We start from the raw sequence: 16,746 nt of genomic DNA, 5'->3' as shown, positions 1-16,746 counted from the left end.
AGCTTATTCAGTTCCTCAGTTTATAAACTTTTTGCTCTACTTCCATTCTGTCCAACTTTTTTTGCTAGTACTCCAACATCAAAACCTTGCTGAAATGTGCATTACACCTCTATGATCAAGTGAATATGGATTCCTCATGCTGCCACAGGATACATGGGAGAGCAATCCGTTTACTCTGTCACTGTTCAGCTAATGGTAGGAGGGACTTAACTGAAATATCTGTAGTGGTCTGAAAGGAATGAAGGGGAATTTAGTTTTATGGTCTCTGAACTTATAAAGCCAGATATTTCACACAAAACCGATGAAGCAGTTCTAACAATTCTAGGTTTGTTGGATAAAAATAGTGTAGTTAGTCCACTTGGATACAGGCAGTCCCCGGGTTAAGAACAGTTTCTGGGTTTTTTTAAACCATTCTTAAGTTTTTAATTTGTATGTAACTCGAATCCTAGTATTCTTCCCACCTTCTCCACCTCGAGATCCCTCTTGCATCCCTTTCCATCCATCCCACCACCACATCCAACATTACTCCTTCTCATCTCTCTCTTTCCCATTCACCTCTCTCACCACCAAGTCCAATAATTCTCTCTCCCTCTCTATGCCCAACAATTTTTCTCTTTCTTCATCTCCCCATGTGCACCATCTCTCTTTCCCTCTCAAGACACCAGATTCACCCTTTCTATTCTCTCCCCCACCTCAGCATCTTTCCTTCACTCCCTCCATTCTTTCATCCTATGACTCATGCTCCCCTCCCCTCCCTCCCTCCATCCATCCATCCTTTGTCCAAAGTTTGTGCTCCCTCCCAAGTCCCAACATGCCACTCTCTCTCCCTCCCTTCCTTCTGTGCCCCAAGTGCGTGCCTCCCTCTGACGGGTGCTTATTTTCTGGCAAGCTCCCTCCTCCCAGCTGCAGTTGTTTCTCCACACAAAGCCGCGAGCAGTGGCTGAGCTGGAAGTGTTCCCTCTGACATCGGAGGAAGCTCCTCCCACGTCAGAGGGAAAGCTTCCAGCTCAGCCGCAGGATGTGCGTAGGAGCCATTTACTGCGGCTTTGTGCGTAGAAAACTGCGGATGGTAGGAGGAGGGAGCCGGCCAGAAGGTAATCACCCACTGGAGGGAGGCACATACTTGGGGCACCGAAGGTAGAGCAGGACCCCCGTTTGTAAGTACGAGTCCAACATATGTCGTATGTTCATAAAACGGGGACTGCCTGTATTTAAAAATCAAAGCCAACAAATAAAGGTATGGGCAAAACCTCTCTCAGTTCATTTATACATCTAGGACTAGCTTTACAGTGCTATGTGTTCCCTCATACCATTCTTATCTAATATGGAAATCTTATTGCATTCTACATCTGTGGCTGTTTGTAGATGTCAAAGTTCAACAAAATCAACATGAACAACTCTAGCTAAGGAACTGTTATTACGCCCAAAGCTTGTGGTAGTTCAGTAGGCCAGAAGGAAGCTTCAGAGTTCGGAGCATGGACAGTGGGATCTTGCTAGGGGGTGTCGAAGAGTGCCAGTATCCTTTTTATTTCATGCTCCCAGGCAACACAGTAAAAACTGTTAATTGTTTTGCTGAGTCTTAACAAACATGCCAAAGTGTTTATACAGCTTGGGTGTTACTGTTTTTTCATTTTGTCAACAGCGTGATTTAAGCTTGTGGAGGGACAGAGATAGACAGACTCGCCCTTGTCAATGGCTAAAGCCTGAATGTGTCCTTACATTACAAAAAAAAAAAAAAGGTTTGTCCTTTCCTGACCTACATGTTTATAGCTCTTTTTCCCCTACTATAAAATATTCAAACACAGTAAAACAAAATGCTGTGACAATGTGAATGAGCAAGATACTCCATGAGCTCACCACCTCATAATGTTCTTTATCTTGGAACCTTGAAATGCTCTCCTGCCTTATTACATGTTATCAGCAAACATGATTAAACTACTAGGTGAGTGTATTCACTTCGAAGGCTACAGTACTCAACCTACCCTTTACCAGAAGATTTTGCTCAGTTTCTGATGCTAAAAAAGTTTTCTTCACATGGTTAGATTCAAACAAATTGTCTCTTAACATTAATAAATCAAAACTTATGATTTTTCCTTTCAAAGAAGGCATAACTCTTCAGGCTCCCCTGAAATTGGAATCGCTTCCTATCAAAGTCATCCCTACTTTAAAATTGCTAGGAGTCACTTTTGACATTAAATTCTCTTATCACAATCACATCGTGGAGGAGTGTGTGGCGCAGTGGTTGGATCTACAGCCTCAGCACCCTGCGGTTGTGGGTTCAAACCCCGCTGCTGCTCCTTGTGACCCTGGGCAAGTCACTTAATCCTCCATAGCCCCAGGTACGTTAGATAGATTGTGAGCCCGCCGGGACAGATAGGGAAAATGCTTGAATACCTGATTGTAAAAACCGCTTAGATAACCTTGATAGGCGGTATATAAAATCCTAATAAACTTGAAACTTGAAACATCAGTACAGTTGATAAGAAATGATTCCATTGTCTTAGAACGATGCGTTCTCTTGCGAAGTTACTAGAACCAGCTTCCTTGAATACACTGATCCACCCTCTAGCAATTTCTTGCACTGATTACTGCAATGCCCTTTATAAAGGCATTACAAAAAAAGAAATTAGAAGGCAAATAGTGCAGAATACAGCTATCAAGATTCTCTCCTGTTCGGCGCACATTGGTTACTCATTGAAATTAGAATTAGTTACAAAATCTTACTTTTAACCTTTACAGCACGTTTAAATAATCAACCAGAGTTCATTGACAGACTTTTAATTCCTTATAATCCTTCAAAAATGCTTCGTTCAATGTCACAAAATCTTCTTGTTATACCATCATTAAAATTAATGAATATGTTGCGTTCCAATAATTTTGCCGTCACTGCCCAATCATTTGCACTGTGAAACCGTAACAAAACAATTCAAATCAAAATTTAAAACATTTTTGTTCCAGAATGCCTTTGAACAATAACTGTCCTCTTAAGGACAAAAACAAACAAGTTTCATCTCTTTTTATCCTAACGTATTGTTCTTTCCCTTTTTTGTTGCGCTATTTCTTTCACGACTGTAGTTCTTCCCTTTTTTTCCTATTGTTTGAAGTTAGTCCATATGTCTTATTATGTGTTTCACTAAATTAGGTTGCTATTGTTTAGTATCCCTAATTTTAACCTCTTTTATGTTAATTTTATATTGTACATCACTTAGAAACCTGATTAAGCAATTAAAAAAAATTTTAATAAGCTTGAAACTTGAAAACAGCACTGTAAAAAAAAAATCTGATTGGATAGGATAGTTTTACGGTACAGGACAGCCTTTAAAAAGTTACAACGCCAATAGATTCTTCTTAAAAAGAAGATCCAGTCTATCTGGGCTTCTTCTTGAATTTGGGCCTCAATGGTGCCTTTAAATTTCATAGATTTTCAAATCTCACTGATACATTTCCTGTAACTCAATCAACAAAGCCCTGCAAATTCACAAGTGGCCTTATGAATAAGTAAACTTGCACTGTATGCCCATTCGAATTAAACAAAGAAAAAAAGGACTGCCAGTACATACACAATCTCCAGGCAGGCTCTAGGCAGCTAAATCATAGCTCTTATACGACACTAGTGCTTCATAATAAAAGATTAAACATTCTTCCTACATATTCAAAATACCTTGGAATGAAAAGAAATACAGGTAGTTATTGTATCATGGAGCAAGTATTTCACAAGCCCACCATAACACACATGAACAAAATTCTGCACTTTGATGATCAGAGTCCAAAACAGCGATGTTGCAAATATTCAGTCCAACTTCAAAAGATATAAGCATCAGAAGCTGTTATATTTCCCAACAAGGGCCTTTGTTTTGCCAGACAGCTGCCTCAATGGAAGTTCTCAACATTAAAAATCTGTTTGTCCAAGTCTTGGACATCTATGAACACCATTTATGAGAGGAATCACAGTCCAGGTGTAGATATCAGTTAAGAGGATCCATGACCGATATGGTCCTCTTGCATCGGGTGTGCATTTGAAAGTTACCAAGTGAACACTGAGCCAGCTGCAACCATTCATTTGTTAAACTAAGGGGTTGTTTTCAATGGAGTTAACCAGCTAGCAGCAGCTCTTCTCCAGATAACTCCCTCTCACTGACTCCAACCCAAATATTCTGTGGCTCTTAACCAAATAGTCTGCTGGATATCCAACATAGACCACCAGAGCACTACCTGGTTTGGGGTGAACTGGCACTGCCAAAATTCAACACTGAATGTTCAGGTCTGGGGTGGCCGCTGAGAATTATCTAGACCAGGGGTAGGGAACTCCGGTCCTTGAGAGCCATATTCCAGTCGGGTTTTCAGGATTTCTCCAATGAATATGCATTGAAAGCAGTGCATGCAAATAGATCTCATGCATATTCATTGGGGAAATCCTGAAAACCCAACTGGAATACAGCTCTTGAGGACCGGAGTTCCCTACCCCTGATCTAGACGCTACTGATATTCAGCAATGGTATCCGGATAAAAAGGTTGCCCTAAGTCAAACAGGTACCACCATGGACTATCAGTGGTGTACAGATACCTCTCAGCAGCTCCCCCAGACCTGGGCATTCAGTGCTGGCCCCTAATTCAGCTGACAGCAGTTGGCATTTAAAGAAACAATGACAGCCACTGGTTGAATATTGATCGCCAAGACATTATTCTCTAAAGATTCTATTTTTAAGTACAATTTATAAAGAATGTTCTGGGATTGTGCAGGCAGATAAATGCTTCACTGGTACCGTATTTTCACGCATATAACGCGCGCGTTATACGCGTTTTTACCTACCGCGCATACCCCTCGCGCGTTATATGCGTGAGCGCGGTATACAAAAGTTTTAAAACATAGTTCCCACCCCCGCCCGACGCCCGATTCACCCCCCCAGCAGGACCGCTCGCACCCCCATCCCGAACGACCGCTCGCACGCGCTCCCACCCGCATCCACGATCGGAGCAAGAGGGAGCCCAAGCCCTCTTGCCCGGCCGACTCCCCGACGTCCGATACATCCCCCCCCCCCCGGCAGGACCACTCGCACCCCCACCCCGAAGGACCGCCGACTTCCCGACAATATCGGGCCAGAAGGGAGCCCAAACCCTCCTGGCCACGGCGACCCCCTAACCCCCCCCCGCACTACATTACGGGCAGGAGGGATCCCAGGCCCTCCTGCCCTCGACGCAAACCCCCCTCCCTCCAACGCTCGCCCCCCCCCAAGAACCTCCGACCGCCCCCCCCCAGCCGACCCGCGACCCCCCTGGCGACCCCCACGACCCCCCACCCCCCTTCCCCGTACCTTTGGTAGTTGGGCCAGAAGGGAGCCCAAACCCTCCTGGCCACGGCGACCCCCTAACCCCACCCCGCACTACATTACGGGCAGGAGGGATCCCAGGCCCTCCTGCCCTCGACGCAAACCCCCCTCCCCCCCAACGACCGCCCCCCCCAAGAACCTCCGACCGCCTCCCAGCCGACCCGCGATCCCCCTGGCGACCCCCACGACCCCCCCACCCCCCTTCCCCGTACCTTTGGTAGTTGGCCGGACAGACGGGAGCCAAACCCGCCTGTCCGGCAGGCAGCCAACGAAGGAATGAGGCCGGATTGGCCCATCCATCCTAAAGCTCCGCCTACTGGTGGGACCTAAGGCGCGTGGGCCAATCAGAATAGGCCCTGGAGCCTTAGGTCCCACCTGGGGGCGCGGCCTGAGGCACATGGGCCCAACCCGACCATGTGCCTCAGGCCGCGCCCCCAGGTGGGACCTAAGGCTCCAGGGCCTATTCTGATTGGCCCACGCGCCTTAGGTCCCACCAGTAGGCGGAGCTTTAGGATGGATGGGCCAATCCGGCCTCATTCCTTCGTTGGCTGCCTGCCGGACAGGCGGGTTTGGCTCCCGTCTGTCCGGCCAACTACCAAAGGTACGGGGAAGGGGGGTGGGGGGGTCGTGGGGGTCGCCAGGGGGATCGCGGGTCGGCTGGGAGGCGGTCGGAGGTTCTTGGGGGGGGGCGGTCGTTGGGGGGGAGGGGGGTTTGCGTCGAGGGCAGGAGGGCCTGGGATCCCTCCTGCCCGTAATGTAGTGCGGGGTGGGGTTAGGGGGTCGCCGTGGCCAGGAGGATTTGGGCTCCCTCCTGGCCCGATATTGTTGGGGAGTCGGCGGTCCTTCGGGGGGAGGGATGTATCGGACGTCGGGGGGGGGGCATCAGGCTTTCAGGATGGGGACAGACCTTCAAGGGGGGACAGTGCACGGAAGTCAGGGGGGGTGAACGGAGAGTCGGGACAGCGCACGGAAAGTCAGGGCAGTGCACGGAAGTCAGGGGGGGGTGAACGGAGAGTCGGGACAGCGCACGGAAAGTCAGGGCAGTGCACGGAAGTCAGGGGGGGGTGAACGGAGAGTCGGGACAGCGCACGGAGAGGCGGGGCAGTGCACGGAAGTCAGGGGGGGTGAACGGAGAGTCGGGCAGCATGCGCGGTATAATCGTGAGCGCGTTATACCAAAGTTTTTGTGCTTATCGGCGTGATTTCTGCGCGCTATACACGTGTGCGCGTTTTATACGGGTGCGTGTTATTTGCGTGAAAATACGGTAATCACTTTCCAGGGCTTTATGAGCAACAAATTGGTTTTGAATGTAGCCAAAACTGAGAGGTTGCATGTGGCATAGAGAAATATAGATGTCCAGTCCAAGTCTGGTTCTGGGTGGAGTCGGTGAGGATCAAGATATATGGGGCCTTTAGTTTACCAACGTGATGAGAAATGCATTTCTGCAGCTCAGACAGGTACACCAGCCAAGGAGTTAATGTTTGTCAGCGCGTTTGATTGTTTGTAATTTGTTTTTAATGTACGTTCTTAGTATACTTTGTTTTTATATTATGTAAAACCACTTTGAATTTATTTTTTTTTTAATTTCTTTATTCATTTTAAAACTTTCAACAAGTAATTCATTATACAATCATATACTGTACACTATAATAATACTTATTAATCATACATTCACTGAAATCAAACTATAACTTCGCCCTCCCATCCTTCTTCCAATATAATCAAATTATTTTATATATAAAATCCTCCCCCCTCCCCCCTTATACTTCAACAATCAAAAGGAGAGAAATAAATTATTAATTACTCAATTATAATTAATCAAACTACGAAATTTAATGTTAGAAGTCAAAGAAGTCTCTAACCTAGCAAAAAAAAATAGAAATTGCTAATGCCACTGCTGTTCAAATGGAGGAGAGAACGGGGAGAGCTGAAGAAACATTAGTGCAATGTAGAACAGACCACCAATTAATTCAACGTCTGGAAAAAAGAACAGGTCCAGAAGGAATAATTTAAGAATTTTAAATTTAAAAGAAGGTTTGGAAGGGAAAGATGCCATCGCATTTTTAGAAAGTATTATTTCTAAATTAGTGCCATTGAGCCCTTGATTTCCGTTAGAGATCGAGAGAGCTCTTAGAATCCCGGTTAAATCAAATATAAAAGGGATTCCAAGACCGTTAATTTTCAGAGTAATGAGGTATCAACAGGCTATTGAAATTTTAAATCTAACTAAAGCCAATAATGACTTAAAATATAAAGGGACAAAGTTGATTTTTGTTCCTGATTTTGCTAAAACCACTGCTGAAAAACGGAAAAAATTCCTTCAGTTAAGACCTAAACTGAAGGAACTAGGGGCAAGGTATTGACCGCTTTGAATTTTTAATAAGGAAGTATATCAAATTTTTTAATAAACCTGAAACCTTTTATTGTAATGGCATGTGCATGAGCTGGCCTGCTAAGGGGATCACAGGCTGCACTTTGTACAGAAGACAGCAGTGAAGGTGTTGAAGAACAACAGCAGGGCCCTTGCTTAAGGCGCTGGTTATCCATAGCTTAAGCAGAACTACCTACAGCTCAGACATACCCCTAAGCTCTCTACCCACCTTTACTTATGTGTGCATGAGATCTCTGCCTTTTCAACTCCCCCAATGGATCAGTATGCTTCCCCATCCTCTCTTCTCAACCCCCAAAATGCTGGTGTATTCCTTGCTGCCCAGCCACCACCAACCAAGATGAGCCCCAAATTCCATAAGCTAAAGCTAACAGCGGACCAGTCTGCTGCAACATGGAAGCCAGGCAGCACACTGGAAATTCTAGAAAATTACATGGGGACAAATTTGTCCCGATCCCCATTCCCGCCCCTATGAACTCTGTCCCTGCGAGCTCTGTCCTCATCTGCACAAGCCTCAAAAACTTAATATTTAAAAGTGCTTGAGGCTTGTTCAGATGAGAATGGAGCTTGCGGGGACAGATACAGAGCTCACGGGGACAGGGTGGGGATGAAGACAGACCCCGCAGGGACAAATTTGTCCCCGTGTCATTCTCTAGGAACCTCGAAGTCAGCCACAGATTGGCATGAGCTTGTCTGTGGGGAAAAGCACTAAATATTAAAATGGTTAAAAGGACTAAAAAGATTGTTGCTGACATTTATACACAAAATAATTAAACATTAAAAGGTTTATTCATACAACAATATGTAGAAAATTTGCCAAATAATTCTGTGGACAAGACAATGAAGCCATCGGCACAGTGCGCAGAGGCCTCTAAGAAGGCGAATAGAATGCTGAGTATTATCAAGAAAGGTATTACAACCAGAACGAAAGAAGTTATCCCGCCGTTGTCTCGGGCGATGGTGCACCTGCATCTGGAGTACTGCGTCCAATATTGGTCGCCGTACCTTAAGAAGGATAGAGGGTTCAGAAAAGAGCGACGAGATTGATAAAGGGTATGGAAAACCTTTCATATGCTGAAAGATTAGAGAAACTGGGGCTCTTTTCCCTGGAAAAGCAGAGGCTTAGAGGGGACATGATAGAGACTTACAAGATCATGAAGGGCATAGAGAAAATGGAGAGGGACAGGTTCTTCAAACTTTCGAAAACTACAAGAAAAATTAAGAGGGGACAGATTCAGAACCAATGCTAGGAAGTTCTTCTTCACCCAAAGGGTGGTGGACATCTGGAATGCGCTTCCAGAGGGTGTGATAGGACAGAGTACGGTATCGGGATTCAAGAGGGGATTAGATGATTTCCTGAAGGAAAAGTGGATAGAAGGGTATAGATAGAGGATTACTATACAGGTCCTGGATCTGATGGGCCGCCACGTGAGCAGACTGTTGGGCATGATGGACCTCTGGTCTGACCCAGCAGAGGCACTGCTTATGTTCTTATGTTCATTCACGCAACAAAAGAATTTAATATTCACAATCTCTAACTAGCTCCAAGAACCAAATTGATATACATTTTGGCTACACTATAAACTAGACCTGCCTTTGGCTCTTGCTGTTTTAAAGCAATGTAATTGTCTGTATAATTGTGTGAAAAGTAATCTGTTTAATAAGTCTACAATACAAGGTATCCTCAAACCAGTAGTGCAAGATGAATGAATAAACAGAACTTTAAAACAATTTCTTTTAAACATGTAGTGGAATAACTTGTATTGCAGGTTTCATGTTGGGTTTGTTAAAGGGATACTTGCAAAGCCATTGTGCTTTGAATAGACCCCGAGGCATGAAAAACCAATATTTTATAAAGACAAAGTAATATATTTTTATGACTATTCCATCTGCAATTTTTGGCACTCACAAGAGCATTAAGAAAGTGATACTTTTTCAGTCTGCTACTCAGTAGTGAATAACCATGTCCCTGGTACCACTAGTCTCTGCATTAGCTTCTTCCATTTGCAGCTGTCCAGCAACCAATAAAAGCTAGTGTCCAAATCTGATTTCTCAGCTTTATATAGCTGTTTGTTAGACATTAGGTGACAATTTTTGTAACAGTGTCAGTTATATTCTTCTTTGTTGCAAGAGCAAATGCATTAAGAAGGGATAGCCAAAACATTTCACCTATGCAGACCATATAACGATCATGCTATCTGTAACGGCTGAATTAACCAACACCCTCACCACTGTCACATCATAAAAAACTGGACCTCAACCCACCATCTCAAACAAAATAAGAACAAAACCAAATTCCTTTGGCTAGGACCCTCAACTGACCCATGCTCCACTCCAAGGATTACAGTAGACAACACAGACTTTCCATTAGAACTACAATCCCAAATCTTAGGGGTAGAAATGTATAACCATCTATCCATTTAGAGCCACTTTCAGTCAATCTTTCCTCATGATGAAACTAAAATCCATCAGAAAATACTTCGAAACAGAGGCTTTCTGAATTTTAGTGCAATCGCTAATCCTATTTCGACTAGACCAGTGGTTCCCAACCCTGTCTTGGAGGACCACCAAGCCAGTCTGGTTTTATGACAGCCCTAATGAATATGCATGGAGCAGATTTGCATGCCTGGCACCTCCATTATATGCAGATCTCTCTCATGCATATTCATTAGGGCTATCCTGAAAACCTGACTGGCCTGGTGGTCCTCCAGGACAGGGTTGGGAACCACTGGACTAGACTACTATAATGTAACACTAGTTCTCTTCTCTAAAATATTGCTATCATGTCTATAACTAGTTCAAAATGCAGCACTAAGACACATATATAGACTAAGGAAATCGGAACACCTACAGCCCTACTATATGAAACTACATTGGCTGCCCATAACTGCAAGAATCAAGTTTAAATTTGACATCACTGCCTTTAAGATCCCGAGAGGGAATGCCCCTGACTACCTTACAGAGTTGGCCATCCTACTCCAGGGTGCCTCAAACAGATATTCCACCAGAAACCTTTTCCACTTAAAATTCCCAGCATGCAACAATATAAAGTCTACCAGGCAAATTGCCATCCATCCAATATCAATTAGCAAAATGCTGGAACCAACTACCACTTACACTATGATCTTGTGACCATTATTTCAGGCTCAGAAAACTTTTAAAAGCATTTCTGTACCAAGACAGGGAGTCAACTATAAAGTAACTGAAATGGTAATTGTAAAAGCCCATTTCTAGAATGTCTAATGCAACTCCCGAGTCATAACGATGACCTACTTGAACTTGTAACTATGGATTTGTAACTATGACCTAACTGTACTGATCTTCCTGTACTGGCAACTCTATTAAATGTCCACGTCAAACTGTCCATTGTAATTTCCTGGGTAACTGACCCAACCTCTTGTAATGTAATCTGACCTTGAATTGAATAGGTAAAGGCGGAATAGAATACCTGATCAACATCACACAAATCTGTGTCTTCTCCCAAGCAGAAGTCCTAACAAGAAGAAATCTCTGGGCACCGAGCCTCCAACTTAAAACATTGTTATCCTAGAATTATCTAGGATGAGAGTAAATAGGATGAATCTAGTACACATTGCTAGAGCTATTTAGAATGCATGCAAATATAGATTACTTAGTTGTAACGGTTAACCTATTTAGGAGGGTGTAAATATAGCTTACTCTCTTGTAATTTCAACCATATACTACTGCAATGCTCTTTATCAAGGTATAACCCAGAAAGAAATCTGCCGTTTACAACTTTTGCAAAATACTGCTGTCAAATTAATCTATCATGCAAAAAAAATTTGACCATGACACTCCTCTCCTCCGTAAAGCACATTGGCTACCCATTACTCAACGCCTCACCTATAAAATACTCCTCCTCACCTTTAAAACAAAAAACTCTAACCAACCAGTGTTAATAGATAAACTTTTGATCTCATACTCATCATCCAGGGCCCTCCAATCTAACAATCAAAACCTACTTTCCAAACCATCAATATGCGAACTGTTTTACGATACCACTCATAAATCCATTTTTTTCAGTCACCACCCCCTCTCTGTGGAATGCCCTTCCATTAGATCTTCGATTAGAGAACTCTCTTGAAAAATTTAAAGCTAAACTTAAAACTTTTCTCTTTAAAGACGCCTTTACTCTTTAGTACCAGCTCTCGCTTCTCAAACCCTTAACTCTTGTGAAGCCTTGAAACACCAAACACTTCTTTTGATGCGATCTCCACCCTAATGTCTCACCACTCCACATTTGCCTTCCTTTTTTACTAATTTTACTTCGATGTATTTTTAAAAAAAACTTCCCCCACCCCTACTTCCCTTTTGTTCCATGTACGTCAATGTGAATCCATCTAGTATTTTTAATATTTGATAAGATATTGCTTTTATTTACCTTTTTTTATTGCTTTCTTCAATCTCATTATATTGTACAGCATTTAAGACACTTGTTTTGATAGACGGTATATCAAAAATAAAGAAACTTGGAATCCATCTGAATCTGTATTTAAAATCCATTACAGATGTCTTTGAAAACCGCTCTGAATTAACTCCCCAGTCATTAGTAGTGGTATAGAAGCATCTGATAAAGATATAGAAAGATTTTCAAACGTGGCAGCTGACCCATTCATTAGGCAAGACAGCTGTCATATGCCAGCTTTCATAAATGTTTTCACTATTTATGAGAAAACTAAAGGCTGTTTACTAGTCAAAAGCAAAGCAGCTTCTTATATACCACCTTGAGTGAATCTTCATAAAGGTGGTTAATAAATCCAAAGAAAGAATATACAATCTTCATAAACCATCATTTCATCTGCTGTTTCAAAAATCAAATAACCATGAATTAATAATGATATTCAAGTAGGCCAGGTCAAACTAGTGACTGCAGCAATGTAAACAAAATATGAATCTGCATGAACAGATACACAATCTACAGACTTTTTGCTGCTCAAGTATGCATACAAATGATTTGATTGACCATTAAAAAAGAAACTGGGATAGGCCAGTGGTCCTTGGAGACCAGCATCCTGTTTCCTAAAGTGGAGCTGATCTGCATTATTTATTGGGCTTTAAATTATGAAGAGATTCACCCAAGGTGCTGTACAAATGAAACATTTGAAAGTACATATCAGAACCTAAAGGAAAGAGCCACATACCCTACTGCTCATTCCCCGAAGAGGTGCAGATCTTAAAGTCTGACTCATTTCTGCTCATCAGTGCATCTAGCTTCATCCTTGACAATATTCAATTCCAGGATAAGAGCCCACTTGTTCAAGTCTGCTTTTAATTCCTAACCCCAACTTGCTTGTAAAGTACCCATGCCTGAGAAACTCCCTAACCTCCCACTTCTCCTGTTTGATTAGATTGTAAGCTCTACGAGCAGGGACTGTCTCTTGAATGTTTCAATGTACAGCACTGTGTTCATCCAGCACCACTATTGATATGATATAGTAGTAGTAATTCTGGTCTGAAGAAGGCATTGCCTTTGAAAGCTAATCAAAAAATATATTTTACTAAGCTACACTAAAAAGTGACCATGGTAGCCCCAGTGGAGGGCTTTCCCACACGCTGAGGCTACTTTTAGCACAACAGTAAACCTGCTAATTTCCCCCTTAGCAAATGGCTATTAGTGCATGAGCACTTACCAACACCTATTTTCTAGGTGGTAAGGGCTCACATGCTAATCCTGCACCAACTGGTTGGCGTGCGCCAATGTGGCTATGGTAACCAATCAGCATAGAACATATGCATACCCCCATTGCTAAAAAAAAAAATCATGGAAGCACAGGTCAATCCCAAAACTAATGCAGGATGCCTGAGCACACCCTGCAAAAAGGGTTTTGTAACATGCAGCAAGTACACATTAGTACTTTACTGCCATTTAAAGGGCCCTTACGATGGTCCAATAAAAAAGGCTGTTGTTGTATTTCTATTATTTACCTTTAAATTGGACTAACAAGGCTACCACAACATTTTATCTGGCAACAACTAAAGCTTAATAGGGTGTTGTCAGAAAAAAAAATACTTGTTCTAGAGCAGTGGTCTCAAGCTCAAACCACATTTTGGATTTGTAGGTACTTGGAGGACCTCAGAAAAAATAAAGAAAAGACAATTTTGCATGAGGTAAAACTCTTTATAGTCTATAAATTTTTCCTTTTGGCTAAGTGTTAATAATAATATTGTCATTTATAGCTAAAGAGACATTTGATCAAGAAACTGTTTTATTTTACTTTTGTGATTATGATAAACATATCAAGGGCCTCAAAATAGGACCTGGTGGGCCGCAAGTTTCAGGCCACTGTTCTAGAGCTACTATCTCACTTTCCCCCTCTTTTCCTAACGCACAGCGCAGGTTTTAATGACGGCAGTAACTACTCATAGAATTCCTGAGCGTTGGAGCAGTTATCACCGCTAAAACTTGTGCTATGTATTAGTAAAAGAAGGGGTTTATTAGGGCTATTTCAACTAATTCTCAAGCTTTGTCCAAGCTAGTCAATATTTTAATACAGTATTAAAAAAACAAAGGTATCTACTACACCAGGGGTGTCAAAGTCCCTCCTCGAGGGCCACAATCCAGTCGGGTTTTCAGGATTTCCCCAATGAATAAGCATGAGATCCATTAGCATACAATGAAAGCAGTGAATGCAAATAGATCTCATGCATATTCATTGGGTAAATCATGAAAACCCAAATGGATTGCGGCCCTCAAGGAGGGACTTTGATACCCCTGTACTACACCCTCTGTGGTCCTTTACTTGTCTAACAGGGCAACCACACTTCTCCAGTAGTAATGCAAAGAGTGCTTCGCTTTCCAGCATCTTTGCTTGTGTGCGCCAGAACTCAGGAAGCCCAAGGGACTTAAAAGAATAGTACAAAAACCAGAGGACAAGATCCAAAAGCTAAGTGGAACTTGCACAACTAAAAAAAGATGCCAGACATATTTCCATATCAAAGATTTAGCTAAGAAATACTTTCTTTCCTGCTTAACAAGCAACCATATGTAATTTAAGCACCTAGAATTATATATAGTGCTTTGGGTTTGAGACATATTTCCATATGCATAAGAACAGCTTCTGAGAAGTAATGTCCTTTTTCATAGGCAGCAGAATAAGGTGAGTCACAGGGACATCAGCAAGTAAATATTTGGGGGACGGGGCTAGAGATTCGTTTGCCTGACCTCCACAATCAAAAAGTTGCTCTGCTGTCCCAACGCAAAGATTTTTTTCCCCTTACAAATCACTCGCTTAACTGCAGCATTTACCATCTCAAAACTGACCGCAACTTTCCACCAAGTTTGCTCGCGCTCAGTTAAGGCGGCCGATGTTCAGAAGGCAGTGCCTACAATCAGGAGTGTCAAAGTCCCTCCTGGAGGGCCGCAATCCAGTCGTGTTTTCAGGATTTCTCCAATGAATATGCATGAGATCTATTAGCATACATTGAAAGCAGTGCATGCAAATAGATCTCCTGCATATTCATTGGGGAAATCCTGAAAACCCGACTGGATTGCAGCCCTCGAGGACCGGAGTTGCCCACCCCTGCTCTAGGTCAGGGGTGTCAAAGTCTCTCCTGGAGGGCTGCAATCCACTCAGGTTTTCCCCAATGAATATGCATGAGATCTATTAGCATACAACGAAAGCAGTGCATGCAAATAGATCTCATGCATATTCATTGGGGAAATCCTGAAAACCCGACTGGATTGCGGCCCTCCAGGAGGGACTTTGACACCCTACATGCAATCTTTTCCTCTCTGCTTCTGACTCATCCGAACGTGACTACGAGATCATTCATCTTTCCCCTACCCAGCACGGATCGTGGTTTCCTGCTGCCTCCCTGCGGAGTCGCAAGCATCAAACTATGCCAAAAATATCAAGCAAGAAGCCCTGACGTTTGCAATAACCTTCGGACCACAACGGCTTTGGAGCCCTAATGCAACGTCTTCATTGAGACAAGAGGGAGATCTTTCAGTTCTGCTTTTTTTTGCTGGGGGGGGGAGGGCGGGGGCTTTATGCGACCATCTTTCTTTGCTTAAAATCAATTCTTATCCTTTCGCCGTAATCCGCAGCTTCTGCTCCGAAATCAGCGCGAGGCGGTGCGCGAACCTTCGCGCGCGAGAAAAGCGCCGAGACGCGCGTGCGGAGGTCGACCAACAGCCCCGCGCGCTGCCTGAGACGAGGGGGGGGGAAGGGGGAGCCTGCGCTTCGTACCTGAAGCGGGGGGAGTCCTTCAGGCACTCCTCAAAGTCCACGGTGACCTTCATGCTGAGGGGGGGGATGAGGGTGACAAACGGCTCGCGACTGACTCCCCGACCCTCGGCTCTCGCCCTCCCCGCGCCTCAATTTACAGCGGATGACTGTCCCTGCCCCGAGGACTCCGCGATGCCTTCGCCCCGCCTCCTCTTCCTCCTCCCGCAGCGGCTGCTATGGGGACGGGCAGGGAGCAGAGCCAATCGCGGACTCCGAGAGGGCGAAGGGGCGGAGCCCGCTGACGGACAGCGCGAGGGGAAACGGGAGAGCAGTTGGGCCTCGTCCTGGGCTGGCTGCGCGCGCATTCAGGGCGAGACAACTTTATTGGCAGGAACACTCGCGTGGCCGCTGCTGAACTAGGCTGACGGGTAGAGCGAAGGCAAAACCTGTCGTAGTCTTAACATTGAAACAAAGTTGCGACGCTTCTGGAGCTGCTGCAGCTCTTTCTTTTTGATCAGAATTAGGCAGAGTCTAACAAGCTGCTCTTTCTGTGCAGAAAGTCTCGCTTTAGTCGATGTGCATCTTTGTAGTAGAGAATGGGACAAATTTTTCCCCGTCCCCGCGGGAACTCAATTTCCCCGCGAGTTTTGTCCATGCCCCATTCCTGTAAGCTCTGCCTTAACCGCACAAGCCTTGAACACTTATGATTTTAAAGGGTTTGAGGCTTGTGCGGGTGTGGAGGGAGCTCAGGCATTGAACATAAGAATTGCCATCTCCGGATCAGACCCTGGGTCCATCAAGTCCGGTGATCCGCACACGCGGAGGCCCCGCCAGGTCTACC

The 16,746-nt window shown here is 44.1% G+C and overlaps 1 protein-coding gene across 5 annotated transcripts in view; it reads right to left on the bottom strand.

The window, feature by feature from the left end:
• Positions 1–16,104, bottom strand: part of ACAP2 (ArfGAP with coiled-coil, ankyrin repeat and PH domains 2) — a 117,729-nt gene extending 101,625 nt beyond the window's left edge. For 4 of the 5 annotated variants that reach the window (XM_033957809.1, XM_033957810.1, XM_033957811.1 and 1 more), the window contains exon 1: positions 15,927–16,104. In XM_033957809.1, coding sequence (XP_033813700.1) covers positions 15,927–15,979 — 53 coding nt within the window. In that variant the 5' untranslated portion in view covers positions 15,980–16,104. The remainder of the gene's footprint in view (positions 1–15,926) is intronic. The other variant, XM_033957812.1, reaches the window with a different exon arrangement.
• Positions 16,105–16,746: the final 642 nt, after the last annotated feature.

This window comes from Geotrypetes seraphini, chromosome 9, assembly GCF_902459505.1.
Source record: "Geotrypetes seraphini chromosome 9, aGeoSer1.1, whole genome shotgun sequence".
NCBI lineage: Eukaryota > Metazoa > Chordata > Amphibia > Gymnophiona > Dermophiidae > Geotrypetes > Geotrypetes seraphini.
This window is presented reverse-complemented; position numbering and strand designations above follow the sequence as displayed.